Source organism: Rhinopithecus bieti, unplaced genomic scaffold (genome assembly GCF_001698545.2).
Source record: "Rhinopithecus bieti isolate Rb0 unplaced genomic scaffold, ASM169854v2 scaffold_1853, whole genome shotgun sequence".
In the NCBI taxonomy this organism is placed as follows: domain Eukaryota; kingdom Metazoa; phylum Chordata; class Mammalia; order Primates; family Cercopithecidae; genus Rhinopithecus; species Rhinopithecus bieti.
This window is the reverse complement of record NW_016804151.1, coordinates 348,681-364,968: the sequence shown is the minus strand read 5'-3', so window position 1 is coordinate 364,968 and position 16,288 is coordinate 348,681. Positions and strand designations below refer to the sequence as shown.

Genomic DNA, 16,288 nt, shown 5'->3' with positions numbered 1-16,288 from the left:
TTCTTTCTTTCTTTCTTTCTTTCTTTCTTTCTTTCTTTCTTTCTTTCTTTCTTTCTTTCTTTCTTTCTTTCTTTCTTTCTTTTTCTTTTTTAACCAATTTCAGTTATAATTTAAAAACGGTGCATAAGTAGTTAACTTACCAACTGGGCTTGTTTTCTCTCCTTGCATTAATTTCCTCTATCATGACACTCGGTGGTGGTAACTTATTTACACCTGTAGGATTAAAATAAAAACCCAAAATGCAACTTAAGTTTAGGTCTAGTTGTTGACTTATGGATAAAGATGCTTTACTATGGCTCTCCTTTCATGTCCAGTACCAGCTACTCATTGATCCTTCTGGTAAAAATGTTAGCAGCCTGAGCTGACTGGTTGGGACTCCTGGTAATAATGCCATCAGCTGAAAAGATAAGCATCTGGTCATCTCACTAGTTATTTGACATAGCAGAATCTCACAACTAGTTTGGCTGAATTTTGTCATTCAGTTGCTTGAGTTTAAAAATTTTAATTGAGTCAGTTGATTCAGTCAACTGACAGAACTGTTATCTGTCATTTTGTTTTATTCAAAATAACAGGTAGCTGGGTGCAGTGTGCATGTCGGTAGTCTCAGATACTCAGGAGGCTGAGGCAGGAGGATTGCTTGAGACCAGGACTTTGATGGTTCAGTAATCTATGATCATGCCTATGAATAGCCACTGCACACTAGTCTGGACAAGATAGTGAGACTCTGTCTCTTAAAAATAGAAAAAATATAACAGTAGACTTAGATACAGCCTATATTTTTGACCCTGATATACCATTTATGCTGGTAATGGAACACATCATTATGACAGTATAATTCAGCAAACAATATAATGCATCCTGCTTTTAAAGATTCTGTTATTTTAAATAGAAGCCGGATAATAGTCTCAACATTTCCAGTATCCAGAATCACATGGCAAACCAAAAACACATGCCCTGCTATTTCTTCCACTTACCTTTCAGGACTCGAACAGCCCAACGAGCTTGTGTTTCTCCTGTAGGTATCATGGAGCCTAAGGGTTTGATGAGGCCAATAATGGCCAGGGTTGGCTTTTGCAGATGTGCAGGGAAGATATACTTGTACAGTGAGGCCTGGCCATCTTCAACTTTCACCACAGACTCATCAAGAAAGGGGAAAGCAAATGTGTATCCAGTGGCAAAGACAATGATATCGATAGGCTCTTCCTTTGAAGTGTTGTTAAACATGACAGAGTTTTCCTTTACCTCTTTTATGCTTGGCCTGATGAACACTTTCCCAGTGATGATGCGGCCTGGGAGCTCATCATTTAGTACAAACTCTTTCAGCTGAGTCCTAAACAAAACCATGGACAGGGAGGAGACCTGTCAGTGAACAATGCAGCCAGCTCTCCCTTCTCTTTACCTTCCTCTCTCATTCTGGGGCTCTCTCCTTGGTTGGACAAGAATTGCTGCAAGTCTTAGGAGATGTTACTTCAGTGGAAGGGGATTCATGAATGTTCAAGAAGGACTATAAAATATGCTTGCCATTTACTAGAGTTTGCAAGCCTGAGGAGGAAGCCAGCACCTTTTCTAACTTCTGTTTCTCCTGCTGATTTTTAGCATTCATCTATCACTGTCATTCTAGAGCGGGTTGAGAGCTGAAGGGCTACAAGGGAAACCAGGGACTTCTAGATTAGATGAGAACTTCTGAAAGCTCTAGTCTCTTCCTAGGAAGCAGCTGTATAAGGGAAACATGCATGTATTGAAAGGAACAAGGGCAGAATTATATTTTTCTGGCTATACCTTTGGAGTCACAAGACAAACACTTTGTGAGTTGATCTTGTATAAGCTGAACCATTTTTGGGGCCAAGGTCAATCTTGACAAAGGGAGGAAGGCTCTACCATTAGAGAGATGGTGAGGGGCAACTGTGGGATTCGGTTTTTCCCACACAGTGAAACTAGGCAAGTGTGTTTCTTTTGTCAACAAAGTCATAGACAAATCATTCTCTTTTTGCTACAGCTGAGGCTCAAGTAACTTGCAAGGTCACAGAGTTCACTTACTAAGTGAGCTTGGGTAAATGGCTAAATTTTGCTGTTTCAGTTTCTCCATAATAAAAGGATTATTATAATAATACTTAAAGTGTTGCTGACAAGGTGAAATACATAATTTCACTTTCTGAGCACTTAAGAACAGTTAGCTGTTATTATCAGGCAACTTTGTATTGTGTTCCAGCACATTCAGTCATATTGCTATGGTACTGCCTGGCTTGTACAGACTGCTGGAAAGGCAGAGGCTCCTCCTTCCTAAAAGCCCTTGGCAGTCACATTATATTTACCTGTCTTCTGGTATTAAGCCGTAATTTGCGTGATTGAGCCAGTTGTTTATCTTTCGCGCCATCAACCAAGTCACAATTGGAGTTGGGAGAGAATTTCTCAACATGTTCTGAAATCGTGTCATGAACACCATGTCCCAAGGGTAGCCTGAGTCAAAGATTCGGCTGATCACCCATCCCCCTCCGGTGGTGCTGAGGAACACCTGGAAGCAATCAAAGACATGCCTTCATTTGACACTGTGAAAAGGGCTCGCTGGTTCTGCCAGAGATTCAAGAAGTGCCATGAATGGAAAGGCGCTGAAAAGTCTGCCACTCTGAAAATACATCCCTGACAAGATAGTCTTGGTTCTTCTAACTTCTATTTTAAAGTCAATCCTTTTGAGATTAGAATTCAGAGCATCTAGAGTGTTAAAATGCCTTAAGATATATTATTGAATACTTATTATCTGTCAGCCTTTAGCAAACCATAGGGACCTACAGTCTATCTAAGGAGACAATGAGCAAGTGATTGGTACTTAGTGTGCTCACTATAATTGTAGGCAGTAAGAACAGGGCATGGCAGTATCAGAGTTGTCTACAGAGTTTCAGTGCAAACCACTGGCTTAACTGACAAATTCTGTACTACTATTACTTTTGGTGTTTGTTCTTTATAACATTGGATGTTTGAGTTTACCAGTTGACTGAGTTCATGAAGCTAATAGTTTTAGTACTTGCACAATAAGGAGTTTCCTGTACAATTGTTTACAAAGAAAATAGTTAAACAATCTGTTACTTTGCTGATACAAAACAGCTGATTTAACAGAGTGTTTCTTCCCCACCCTAAACTGGGGCATGATGGCCACAGCTCCAGCGTCCGTGTTTGTGTTATATATTTTCTTTGGCCTCATAATGGAGCTGGAAAGACAACACTGGAAATGCGGTGGCAAGAACTACAGATACATCAGTGGTTCTGACATGAGGCATTTGCACTAAACCTGCCTCTCTGTGTCTTGATGCAGAATTGGATACAACATTTTGCTAGATGTGAATGATCTTCTAAGCTACAGGGCGTTTCTTTGTTAATAGATAAATGATAAAATGTATGTCAAAGCATGTTTTCTGATTGAAGACATTTCTGAACAATTAGAGAAACAGAAATAATGATATGCAGGTGTGATGGTCACAGTGGCTGGGCCTATGTTAATATTTGTTTCAGGGCCTTCTCTTCCTTTAGGATAATGCCACCAAATTGCTGAGTTTCTACAAATCAATCAATCAATCAGTCAATGGGCCAGGCACAATGGCTCACATCTGTAATCCTAGCACTTTGGGAGGCTAAGGTGAGTGGATCACTTGAGGTCAGGAGTTCAAGACTAGCCTGGCCAACATGGCGAAAACCCGTCTCTATAACAAAAAAAAAAACAACAAAATACAATCTTTCAATGAATGAATCAATCATCGAGCCTTGTTTTGAAAGTCCAGAAAAGAGATATCAATGTTACACGCTCCCAACCTTTTTCCTTGACAGCTGTTTTCACTTCTGAAATTATTGGTCTATTTATTTACACTTATTTATTTGGCAACTGTTTTTCCCACAACTATAAGCTCCATGACAGCGGGTGTCTTGATTTTGTTGGTTGTGTTTGCCAGTGTATCTCCAGAGCCTGGCACAATGTTTGGCACATGAGATGCCAGCATCTAGTATATATTAGTCAGCTGAATGGCCCTCAATGAGTTTACAGCATAGTTGAAAAGAAGATATATATGATAAAAGGTAATTTGCAATATTAAGAATTTAAAAGTGAAAACTGAGGGGTGAAATTACAATATTACATAAATTCTGAATAGGAAGAGATCACTTCATGTTGGAGTGAGATATCTGGGAATGTAAAGGTAGATTGTGATAGAAGAGAAAGGGGCTCTGCAGAAGAGAGAGGGGAACTAAAGACAGGAACTGGAAAGCGCTACAGTTGATCATCATGCAGGAAACAGAAGTTAAAATTAAAATGGCAGATTTGGTCCAGATTATAGAAAACTCTCTGATGCAGAGCCACTACATCTGCAATTTAGTTTTTTTCAGGTAAAGAGAATAATTAGAGGTTTTTCGGCATGAGAGTGCTATAATAAGAGCAGGCTTTTCTGAGGATTTGTTTGTTGGTAGTTGGGGTCTAGATGGCTTGTGGTGGGAGGCAGTGACCTGTGGGTAATGGTACAAGGCAAAAATGAAATGCAGGGCAAAACTCTTGAGATGCCTGAAGGTAGCAGGTAGAATAGGGTAGTTAGGAACATAGGCTTTGAGTCAAAGAGACTTGGGTTTGAGAACTGGCTCTGCCACATGCTGGTGATAAGATTTTAGGCAGGTTCTTTAACTTCTTTAAGCCTTGGTTTCCTCATGTGCAGTCAAGGATACTAACAGTACCTACTTCAATGGCTTGTTTTGGTGATTGGTTAAAGTAGTGCAGTAAAAACACATTTACTGCAGTGCCGGCCACAGAATAATCCTAACAAATATTAACTATTTCTACAATTATTATTGGGGGGACAATGCAATATCTTCAGTGTGAGGTGGTATGGACCCGATGAGGGTGTTGGTAATTAATAAGGAGAGGAAGGGGCAAATGGGAGATAGTAGCAGGAAAAAGTTGGTAGAATGTTCTGACCTATGGGACTGAGTAGGGAAGAAATATGTCCTGTAGCTCTTGTTGGATGGCTGGGAAAATGATGAGAAAAAAAAAAAAAGTAAAAAGGAGTCAGAGAAGTTGGTTTTAGAGCAAAGATGACAACTGTGATTCATAGAAAAATTTGTGAACGTTCAGTAAAAATTAAATTCTTTAGTAATCTGTTGTGTGTGTGTGAGGCATTTTAGTCCTTTAACATTTATCACAGTGTCAAACACCATTTGCTTGAGGCATGCATCTTAAGATAAAGCTCTTCACCCAGTAACATCAGGAATGGTACCTTTTCCGCCAGGTGGCTGGCCTCCACAGCAATGTCTGTGCCAGAATTTCCCATTCCAATCACAAGGACTCTCTTGTCCTTAAATATATCTGGATGCTTATATTGCCGGCTATGAAAGTACTGGCCTTTAAAGGCATTAATACCTATAGAAAATAAAAGAGAAGTCACATAGAGAATTTACAGGATCAGTGAATGAAACATAAATATTTTTCAGTTGATAATATTCTTTTGACAGATGATTTTGGTCATTTTTACTAGTATTCTCAAGTCTGAGAAAATATGAAATATGAATACATGACTTTACAAGACATTGGCAGGTAATTATTTAATGGGGGTTATTACTCCATCTCACTAGATAGGCCTCCAGTTTTACTTACTAGATAATTAACTAGAAATATTGTGGCATAAAGACATATTAAGCAAAAGTATAAGGAGTCAATATCGTTTTAAAGGTTGATAAAAGTCAACAGGATAATAATATTCTATTGATTAATTCTTGATTTATATAAGCTTTTCATAAGCAAGGAGCAAGGACAAGGAAGCTTAAGGGAACTGTGAGTCAGTGTCTCTTTTCAGAAAACTTTTTGACCTCTGCTGTGTGCCTGGTACTGTGCTAGATAGTATGGGGGGAATAAGATAAATAAAATATTGTCCCTATTCACAAAGTTTCATGTTAGTTGGGGAAGTTTACTTGGTGACTGACTGTAACTCAGGCTAAGTTTGCTGGGTGGGCCAGAGTTGGCTCAGAGAAAAAGGAATTATGTCAGTTACACCAGGATTCAATCTACTGGGCTGACTTGATAGGATACCTTAGTCAGTGATGCTGAATCTTATTGAAACATCACACGAATGGAGAATGTTTGAAAATACTCTTTTTTTTTTAACAGCAATAACTTAAGCAGAAAATACTCTTAAGACAACATTACATAATCAGAAGTAATTTGTACTAAATAAATAACTTCTTTTTTCCTAAAAAAAGTAATAAGACCTCTAGATTCTCAGGGGAAAAATGTATATACTTGTGGGGAGTGACCTTACAAGGCCTGCTGGCTCTTTAGCTCACCTTGAATTAGTAGAAATCTAACATGAATCCAAATTAAAACCTAACCACAACACAGAGCATTTGGAATTCAGCAAGGATGTAACAAAGTTCGAATATTTACTCAGCACAGGAACCCAATATGGATCAGAGAACTGTTGAGAAGAAAGAGCTGGAAAAGTCTAAGCAGAAACATAGAATTATCCCTAAGTCTCATGTTATTTTAGATTCTCTTTGGATGGGCTTTTTTGGGGGGGATCACAAATGGACAAAAATGAGACTCTGTGGCTGTCTCTTAACAGACTAATACTTTCTCTTATCTCACAGGAAGACAGAGTAAGAACTTACACTAGGTAAATGTGGCTGTGTTAGTAAGTAGCAGAATATCCTATCTAAGAAAAAAAATTGTATATAAAAAAGAAAAAAGGTAAATAGCAGAATGTATATATGTGAATGATAAAAGTAGTCATCTTGGGAAATCATACGTTTATTCTAACTGTGATACCTATTATTTTTACTAAGGCTTTTAGCACAACTTCTTTGGAATTGCTTCTAGAGCTTGTGATACATATTTTAAATATCTTTAGTGAATTTGAATTTTATGACGGTTAACAACCATCGCAAGGAGTATGTGCCATCTAAGCAAGTCTGCTATAAGTCAGGAGATAGAGAGGTTGGGAGAACTCCTCCTCAAGTCTAAAAATCACAGAATTCCAGAGCTCAAAGCCTCCTTAATCATTTAGCCAGGGATTTTAAATTGGTAGTGGTTGATAAGATGGGTTTTAAGAAAGACTGCAAGTCTTGTAGAGCTCTTCTTCCTTGATTTGTGATATATACTGTTGGTTAAAGTAATCCAAGCTCTTCAATTTGTGGGTGAATTTGAGGCTTAGAAAGGTTAAGTGGGAGACTCAGGACTAACAGCTAGGTGGTTGTATATGCCAGAATTCATACCTGCTGGGTCCCTATCTCTTCTACTCAAACTGAGCATATTGGCTCAATTGCTTTCAGGTATGCTTTATTATTTTAATCTGATGTAAACTTGTGTGACTTTTGGGGGCAAATCCAGGACCATGAGAGGTGTATGTTTATGGTATTGGAATCACTACAGGTCATATGTAGACTGTGATTTCGCCACTGGACTCCATAAAACTCGATTCTTTCCTCCAATACAGGTTACATGTTGCTTTATTCACCTCTATATTCTTAGCACCTAGTGCAATATACTGTAAGTGCTGAATGAGTGTAGTTTACTCCCTATGCCATGGAACTTTCTGGATTCTTGCGGTGACTAGGTACTCCTTTCTGGAATTTTGGAGTGGATGGCTGCTCAGAGCCTTGCTCTGCAGGCAAGAATGACAAAAAATTGGGTTGTCTTCTGTGATGATGAGAGTCCATTTTTGGATGGGTTCAAGAAGAGGCTATGGAACCTGTCTCAGAATTGCTGAAAAATAATTTCCTGCATTGGGAAGAAGACTTAACTTGCTTCTTTCCAAGTCAATGATTCTATTCTCTGGCAATTTTCAGGATATGCTTTATCCTAATCTAACCTGATCTGACTGACCTCTGGTGGGCAGATCCAGAATCATAGCATGTTTATAAATTTATTGTGGTAAGATGAGTCTTGGGTCATTCTAGGCAATCATTAGATGATTTGGAGAAAAGTTTCTTGAAATTTTAACTTTTTGAATGCTTGTTACAGATGAAATAAACCAAACCGTTACATTTTCTATTCCATTGAGTTAAAATCCAGTTAAAATTTGGCATAGATTAACATGACCATGGTTGCAAAAGGCAGATAATGAAACTGAGACCCAAAGATGTCTTAACTTGTCTTCCAAGACTAATCTCCCTGTTGACTATTGACCAGTGCCGTAAACCTCTAATCTAATTGCTATCACTCACATAAAAGAAACAAATAGAAAAAATTACTTTTTTTCTTTATTCACAGATTGACTTTTATGGTCTCTAAGCTCAACTTTGGCAATGTGTACCTGTTGCTGAGGTTAACAACTTGTGTAAGCATCCCATGTCTTAGAAGACTTTCTGAGTGCTACCAGTCACTTGAGGGACACTGAATATTGGTAAAGCATATAACTGCTTATAAAGTTATCCATTTTGCTCTTATATATTCATAGATTATTTGGAACAAATGAAAACCAAAAACTGGCCAGAAAATGCTGGCTAGAAAAAAAACAAAACAAAACAAAAAAAGCCTCCTGTTATCTCCCAACTTTAACTATTTAATGGAACAGCCATAGGAATTCATTCCCAGACCAATCAAGCATCAGAATGGCTCCCATGAGAAAACTTAAAGTTAGTTACAGAAAATGCTGTACCTGGAAAGGAGTCCAGTGGCAAATAAGGGTTAGTGAGAAAGCCAGTGCAGACCATGACAGCATCAAAGATGGCTGACTCTTGCTTCTCTTCATGCATAGTGACCACCTCCCATTGCCCAGAGACAGTAAAATCTGAGCATTTTGTTACACTGCAGACTTTGGTCTGAAAAAGGAATCACAGATATGATTAGCAGTTGTCAATTAAGCACTTGCCAGTTGATGTACCAATGACATTTTAAAAGTTCTAGAACACAGAATAAACATAGTTAATAAGTATAACCCTAGAAACCTAATCAGGTTACCAGACTAATTGTGATTCCCTAGATGGAAGTAGTCTAAGCTTGGAGAGATTATCTAAGACATGTGGTGACATCCAAAAATTTTAAGTGATTTGCTCAAATTCTCACTGATAGAATCAGAATTAGAACCTAAGTTTCTGATGCCTTTTTCATTATTCTTTCTGTTATGCAACCTTATTTCTCACAGGGCTGTCTCTTTAACAATAATTCCTTTGACAGATACATGGGTAAGATATAATTGAAAACACGAATTTGGTCCTGGTTATATTAGCTTATGAGGTTTTATAGAATATGTTGCTGAAGTTTTTCCAGAACTAGAAAGCAATTGAAAAGTGCTAACATTATGGCCTGAATTTTTTTGAGAGCAGTCCTCATTTCAAAGAATCTATTTTTTGTGCTTAGTGAGTACATACATGTACATGATTACTGGGCTTTAGTTCAGGAAATATATGTACAATAAATCTCAGACAAGTCAAATTTAAAAGGATAAATTATTCAATGACCAAAAGGCTTCCTATCTTCCTTTCTTTTTAAAGTTTTAAATAATATAGGCTTCTTAAGTCCCTCTTAATGGGTTCACTATTTGGTTTATACTATTTGAAGTGCTTATTGTGTTTCTGCATTTGTATTGCAGCTGTCTTTTCTAAAACTAAATTTTCAGTTAGTTTAAAATCCTTCAAAATATATTTATTTTTAATCATAAAAATAATAAATGTGTAGCCTGGGCAACATGGCAAAACCCCATCTTTACAAAAAAATACAAAAATATTAGCCAGGTGTGGTGGCCCATGCCTGTAGTCCCAGCTACTCAGGAGGCTGATAAGGGAGAATCACCTGTGCTTGGGAAAGTCAAGGCTTCAGTGAGCCATGATAGTGTCATTGCACTCCAGCCTGGGCAACAGAGTGAGACCCTGTCCCCCACCCCAAAAACGTTTGTCATTAAAAATTTGGAATATATAGAGAGGAATGAGAAGCAAAACCAAACATAATCAACTACAGATCACATTTGAGTAATAGCTATTTGTGTTTACTTTGTTTTTTGAGATGGAGTCTTGCTCTGTCACCCAGGCTGGAGTGCAGTGGTGCAATCTCGGCTCACTGCAACCTCTGCTTGCCTGGTTCCAGTGATTCTCCTGCCTCAGCCTCCTGAGTAACTGGGACTACAAGCACGTGCTACCACATCTGGCTAATTCTGTGTATTTTTAGTAGAGATGGGGTTTCACCGTGTTAGCCAGGATGGTCTTGATCTCCTGACCTTGTGATCCACCCACTTTGGCCCCCCAAAGTGCTGGGATTATAGGAGTGAGCCACCACACCTGGCCTCGTGTTTACTTGTTAAAACTTTGGTGAACATCTAGCTTTTTAAAAATTGTTCTAAAAAGGCCTTGTGCCTGGCACAGTGGCTCATGCCTATAATCCCCACCCTTTGGGAGGCCAAGGCAGGAGGATAGCCTGAGCTCAGGAGTTCAAGACCACTCTGGGCAGCATAGTGAGACCTTATCTCTACTAAAAGTTAAAAAAAAAAATTAGCTGGGCATGGTAGTATGTGCCTGTAGTCCCAGCTGTTAATACTTGGGAGGCTGAGGTAGGAGGATTTCTTGAGCCTAGGAGGTGGAGGCTGCAGGGAGACAAGATCCTGCCACTGTACTCCAGCTTGGGTGACAGAGTGAGACTTTGTTTCAAACAACAACAACAAAATAAAAAAGGTCTTGGGCAGCATATAGTAAAGGAAGTACTTCAAATTCAGAAATTCTGATGCATTAAAAGAATATTTTATATGTTGTGTATATTCATTATGATAATGCTTTATTTTACTGTGTCCATTGCCAAATAAGGAAGTGGAATAAAATACTCTTTGGAAATCTCTTTAGGAGGATGTGCTAGTCCATTTTCACAATGCTGATAAAGACAGATTAGAGACTGGGCGATTTACAGAGGAAAAAGGTTTAATGGAGAACTCACAGTTCCGTGTGACTAGGGAAGCCTCACAATTACAGCAGGAGCAAAGAGGAGCAAGTCACATCTTACATGGATTATGTCAGGCAAAGAGAGAGCTTGTGCAGGGAAACTCTGCCTTATAAAGCCATCAGATCTTGTGAGACTTATTCACTATCACGAGAACAGCATGGGAAAGACCTACCCTTATGATTCAGTTACCTCCCTCTGGGCCCCTCTCACAACATGTGAGAATTCAAGATGACATTTGGGTGGGGATACAGCCAAGCCATATTACTCTGCCCCTGGCCCATCCCAAATCTCATGTCCTCACATTTCAAAAGCAATTATGCCTTCCCAACAGTCCCCCTCAAAGTCTTAACTCATTTCAGCATTAACTCAAAAGTCCACAGTCCAAAGTCTCAACTGTGACATGGCAAGTCCCTTCCACCTATGAGCCTGTGAAATCAAAAGTTGGTTAGTTACTTCCTAGATACAGTGGAGGTACAGGTATTGGGTAAATACAGCCATTCCTAATGGGAGAAATTGGTCAAAACAAAATTGGCTACAGGCCCCATGCAAGTCTGAAGTCCAGCAGGCCAGTCAAATCTTAAAGCTCCAAAATGATCTCCTTTGACTCCATGTCTCACATCCAGGTCACGCTGACACAAGAGTTGGGTTCCCATGGTCTTGGGCAGCTCTGCTTCTGTGGCTTTGCAGGGTACAGCTTCCCTCCTGGCTGCTTTCACAGGCTGTCATTGCGTGTCTGCAGCTTTTCCAGGCACATGGATCTGACATTCGGGTCTGAAGGACGGTGGCCCTCTTCTCACAGCTCCACTAGGTAGTGCCCCAGTAGAGACTCTGTGTGGGGGCTCTGACCCCACATTTCCCTTCTGCACTGCCCTAGCAGAGGTTTTCCATGAGATCCCTGCCCCTGTAGCAAACTTCTGCCTGCACATCCAGGCATTTCCATACATCCTCCGAAATCTAGGTGGAGGTTCCCAAACCTCAGTTCTTGACTTCTGTGCACTTGCAGGCTCAACACAACGTGGAAGCTGCCAGGTCTTCGGGCTTGCACCCTCTGAAGTCACTGCCTGAGCTCTATGTTGGCCCCTTTTAGCCACAGCTGGAGCAGCTGGGATTCAGGCACCAAGTCCCTTGGCTGCACACAGCATAGGGACTCTGGGCCTGGTCCATGAAACCACTTTTTCCTCCTAGGCCCACAGGCATGTGATGGGAGGGGCTGTGGTGAAGACCTCTGACATGCCCTGGAGACATTTTCCCCACTGCTTTGGGGATTAACATTGGGCTCCTGGTTATTTATGCATATTTCTGCAGTTGGCTTGGATTTCTTCTCAGAAAATAAGATTTTTTTTTTTTTTAATTGCATTGTTAGGCTGCAGGTTTTCTGAACTTTCAATCTCTGATTCCCTTTTAAAACTGAATGCCTTTAACAGCACCCAAGTCACCTCTTGATTGTTTTGCTGCTTAGAAATTTCTTCCGCCAGATACCCTAAATCATCTCTCTCAAGTTCAAAGTTCCACAAATCTCTAGGGCAGGAGCAAAATGCCACCAGTCTCATTGCTAGAACATAAGAAGAGGCAGTACAATGAGCTCCATAGAGACAGTGCTGGGGCAAGTGAGAGCTGGATGGGCACTGGGCAACTCTGTGCCTTGCTAAGGAAAAATAACTAAACATGGGCAAAGAAGATCCTAAGAAGCCCAGAGGCAAAATGTCATCATGTGCAATTTTTGTGCAAACTTGTAGGGAGGAGCATAAGAAGAAGCACCCAGATGCTTCAGTCAATTTCTCAGAGCTTTCTAAGAAGTGCCCAGAGTGGTGGAAGACCATGTCTGCTAAGGAGAAAGGAAAATTCGAAGATATGGCAAAGGCGGACAAGGCCCGTTATGAAAGAGAAATGAAAACCTATCGACAGGAAAGGAGTTCAAAGATCTCAACGCACCTGAGAGGCCTCCTTCAGCCTTTTTCCTGTTCTGCTCTGAGTATCACCCAAATATTGAAGGAGAACATCCTGGCCTGCCCATTGGTGATGTTGCAAAGAAACTGGGAGGGATGTGGAATAACACTGCTGCAGATAACAAGCAGCCTTGTGAAAAGAAGGCTGTGAGGCTGAAGGAAAAATACAAAAAGGTTATTGCTGCTTATTGAGCTAAAGGAAAGCCTGATGCAGCAAAAAAGGGATTTGTCAAGCCTGAAAAAAGCAAGAAAAAGAAGGAAGAGGAGGAAGATAAGGAAGATGAAGAGGATGATGAGGAGGAAGAAGATGAAGAAGATGAAGATGAAGAAGATGATGAATAAGTTGGTTCTAGCACAGTTTTTTTCTTGTCTATAAAGCATTTAACCCCCCTCTACACAACTCACTCCTTTAAAAATTGCAATGTAAGGCTGTGTAGGATTTGTTTTTAAACTGTACAGTGTCTTTGTTTGTATAGTTAACACACTAACGAATGTGTCTTTAGATAGCCCTGTCCTGGTGGTATTTTCAATAGCCACTAACCTTGCCTGGTATAGTATGAGGGTTGTAAATTGGCATGGAAATTTAAAGCAGGTTCTTGTTGGTGCACAGCACAAATTAGTTATATATGGGGTTGTAGATTTTCATCTTCAGCTGTCTCTGATCAGTTTATATGAAATAACTTGTTGTTGCTGTTAACTGCAATACGCACTCTGTAACTTGCAAAAAAAAAAAAAAAAAAAAAAAAAAAAAAAGGCTTCAGCCTGTTTGTTTACATTGCTGAAGCCTTTTTTTCCCCCTTAAGTAAATACATGTTTTTCTTTTAATTAGTATTTCGTTGTTCCTTTTGCAACTACGCGCTACTCGACAACTCTCTCTCTCTTCTCTGAGGGGAAGTTAGTCTTTGCTTTTGCCCATTTCTGAATCCAACATGAAATCTATTACTACGTGTCTCTATCTATCATACAGTTAGCTAATAAAAAAGCTTTTGCTCTCAGCACACCCCTGCATATCCATATGCCCGGTACAAGTTAAGCTGAGATACGTTTTCATCGGCATCAAATCGCCCACAACCCTCCGCAACAATCTTGATCAGATTAAGAAACCTCTTAACATAGCGCCCAACTATATCTCCAACCAAACGCTGAAGAGCAATCCAAATCTACTCAACAGCATGAACTCTCACCTCACGCAACTCCAAACATCTTCGCAAATCTGCCTCCTCTGAAGGAGTAACTAGAAAAGTCACTCCCCCGCTTCTACACCTTCTACATGAGGACTCTATCCTTCTAACTCCATCCCTAGCCCATGTAACCCTCCCCCCGGCAGCTCTCACTCACCTCTTCGGCAGCTCCTCGCCCAACACTTCACACCACAAGCCCCACCCTGCCCGAATCGTATCCGCAAAAGCATCGAGCTTCACACACTCACACACCACTGGCTCACTCGCACACACTTTTCTGCTTCGACCATCTCACTCCCTCCAGCTGACACGAGTATCCCGAAAATCGCTGGGCTATAGCCCCCCTGCCTCCCTCTCCTCTCATTTATCCTAAATATGGACCCTCGCTCAGGAAATGAGAACTTTCATTAAAAGTATCTTTTCAATCTAACTTGGCAACTTTTAAAACAAGAGATGTCACATAAACAGAGGCATGCCTACTTCCTCTCTATCACCCCATGGTTCTGCCCGCATCACAAATCCAAATAGGAGCGAAAGAAGACACTTAACACTTCTGCATTCCTCAGTATGAACTTATCCCTCCAACTTTATTTGATATGATTTTTCTTAACAAAACAAATTCATCTCATTAGGTTCATGTTTATCCTGCTTAGGCATTTCACGCGGAACAATTTGCGCAAATTTTGCTAGTTTTCAAGATTTATGGTTCTTCTTAAACGTGGCAGCTATTCTTAAAAATACACATCCTCCTCTTGTAATTTTAGCATGGCTTTTGTGATGGACGTGCTATTTTGTTATAGAATTTTTGACTTGGATTCTTTCCATTTGCATTTGTTTATGTAGTTTCAGGAGGAATACTGAACATCTGAGTCCTGGATGATACTAATAAACTAATAATTGCAGATTTTTTTTTAAAACAAATACGCAAACAAACAAAAAACTATAACAAGAGTCACCTTTACTCCAGTTCCCAACAAGTTCCTCCTCTCCATCTGAGACCATCTCAGCCCGGACCTTATTGTTCATATCACTATCAGCATTTTCGTCAAAGCCATTCAACAAGTCTCTAGGAAGTTCCAAAGTTTCCCACATTTTCCTTTCTTCTTCAGAGCCCTCCAAACTGCTCTAACCTCTGCCAGTTACACAGTTCCAAAGTCACTTCTACATTTTTTAGTATCTTTTCACCAACTCCCCACTCTACTGGTACCAATTTACTATATTTGTTTTCATGCTGCTGATAAAGACATACCAGAGACTGGGCAATTTATAAAGGAAAGAGGTTTAATGGAGAACTCATAGTTCCTCATGGCTGGGGAAGCCTCACAATCGTGGCAGAAGGTAAGGAGGAGCACGTCACGCCTTACGTGCATGGCGGCAGGCAAAGAGAGAGCTTGTGCAGGGAAGCTCCGCCTTCTAAAGCCATCGGATCTCATGAGACTTATTCACTATCAGGAGAACAGTATGGGAAAGACCTGCCCCCATGGTTAAATTACCTCCCACTGGGTCCCTCCCCCAACATGTGGAAATTCAAGATGAGATTTGGATGGTGACACAGCCAAACCATATCAGAGGGCTTTTAAGGTCAGGAATGTGAATGTAAATTTTATTTTCCACTTATTTTGGTCAATGTCTCCATTTCTGTTGCTTTCTATGTATAATTTTCTGTGAATTCCTCATCATCCTCATCTCTGATAGGAGAGGGAGAAAGGAGAAGGGAAACATAGATTTTCATATGTTTCTTGGAGAGGAAACAGAGAAAAGAGGGGAAAAAAAGAGAACAAAAGGATATATTATTCATTTGTCCCTGTCCTACTACCTTCCTCCTGTCTTTAACCTCTGAAATGGGAGAGGAATGGGGCATTGTAGAATAACAATATTCAAAGATTTTTCTATTTTCAAGAATATCTAGAAAAGATTTCCTTCACATAGCAAGGTTCTCTTGTGTATGGGCCACTGCACATGTTTATTCCTATAAAAGGATAGTCAAGAAGAGAGTGGGAGCTGGGAGTGGTGGCTCATGCCTGTAATCCCAGCACTTTGGGAAGCCAAGGCAGGAGGATTGCTTGAGCTCAGGTGTTTGAGATTGCGTGGCCAACATGGTGAGACCCCATCGCTACAAAATATAAAAAGCTAGCTGGGTGTGGTAGTGTGCATCTGTGTTCCCAGCTGCTTGGGAGGCTGAGGTATGAGAATCACCTGAGCTTAGGAAGTCCAGGCTGCAGTGAGCCATGATCACGCCACTGCATTCCAGCCTGGGCAACAAAGTGAGACCC

The 16,288-nt window shown here is 40.3% G+C and overlaps 1 protein-coding gene and 1 pseudogene across 3 annotated transcripts in view; one reads left to right on the top strand and one right to left on the bottom strand.

Moving 5' to 3' along the window:
* The window catches only part of FMO1 (flavin containing dimethylaniline monoxygenase 1), a 41,947-nt gene that overhangs the window by 4,616 nt on the left and 21,043 nt on the right, over nucleotides 1-16,288 (bottom strand). For all 3 annotated transcript variants that reach the window (XM_017866888.1, XM_017866889.1, XM_017866887.1), the window contains 5 exons: nucleotides 8,622-8,784; nucleotides 5,247-5,389; nucleotides 2,313-2,512; nucleotides 975-1,330; nucleotides 141-213 (listed from right to left, as the gene is read on the bottom strand). In XM_017866888.1, the coding sequence (XP_017722377.1) occupies nucleotides 141-213; nucleotides 975-1,330; nucleotides 2,313-2,512; nucleotides 5,247-5,389; nucleotides 8,622-8,784 (935 nt within the window). The remainder of the gene's footprint in view (nucleotides 1-140; nucleotides 214-974; nucleotides 1,331-2,312; nucleotides 2,513-5,246; nucleotides 5,390-8,621; nucleotides 8,785-16,288) is intronic.
* On the top strand, nucleotides 12,554-13,176 carry LOC108526244 (high mobility group protein B1 pseudogene; annotated as a pseudogene).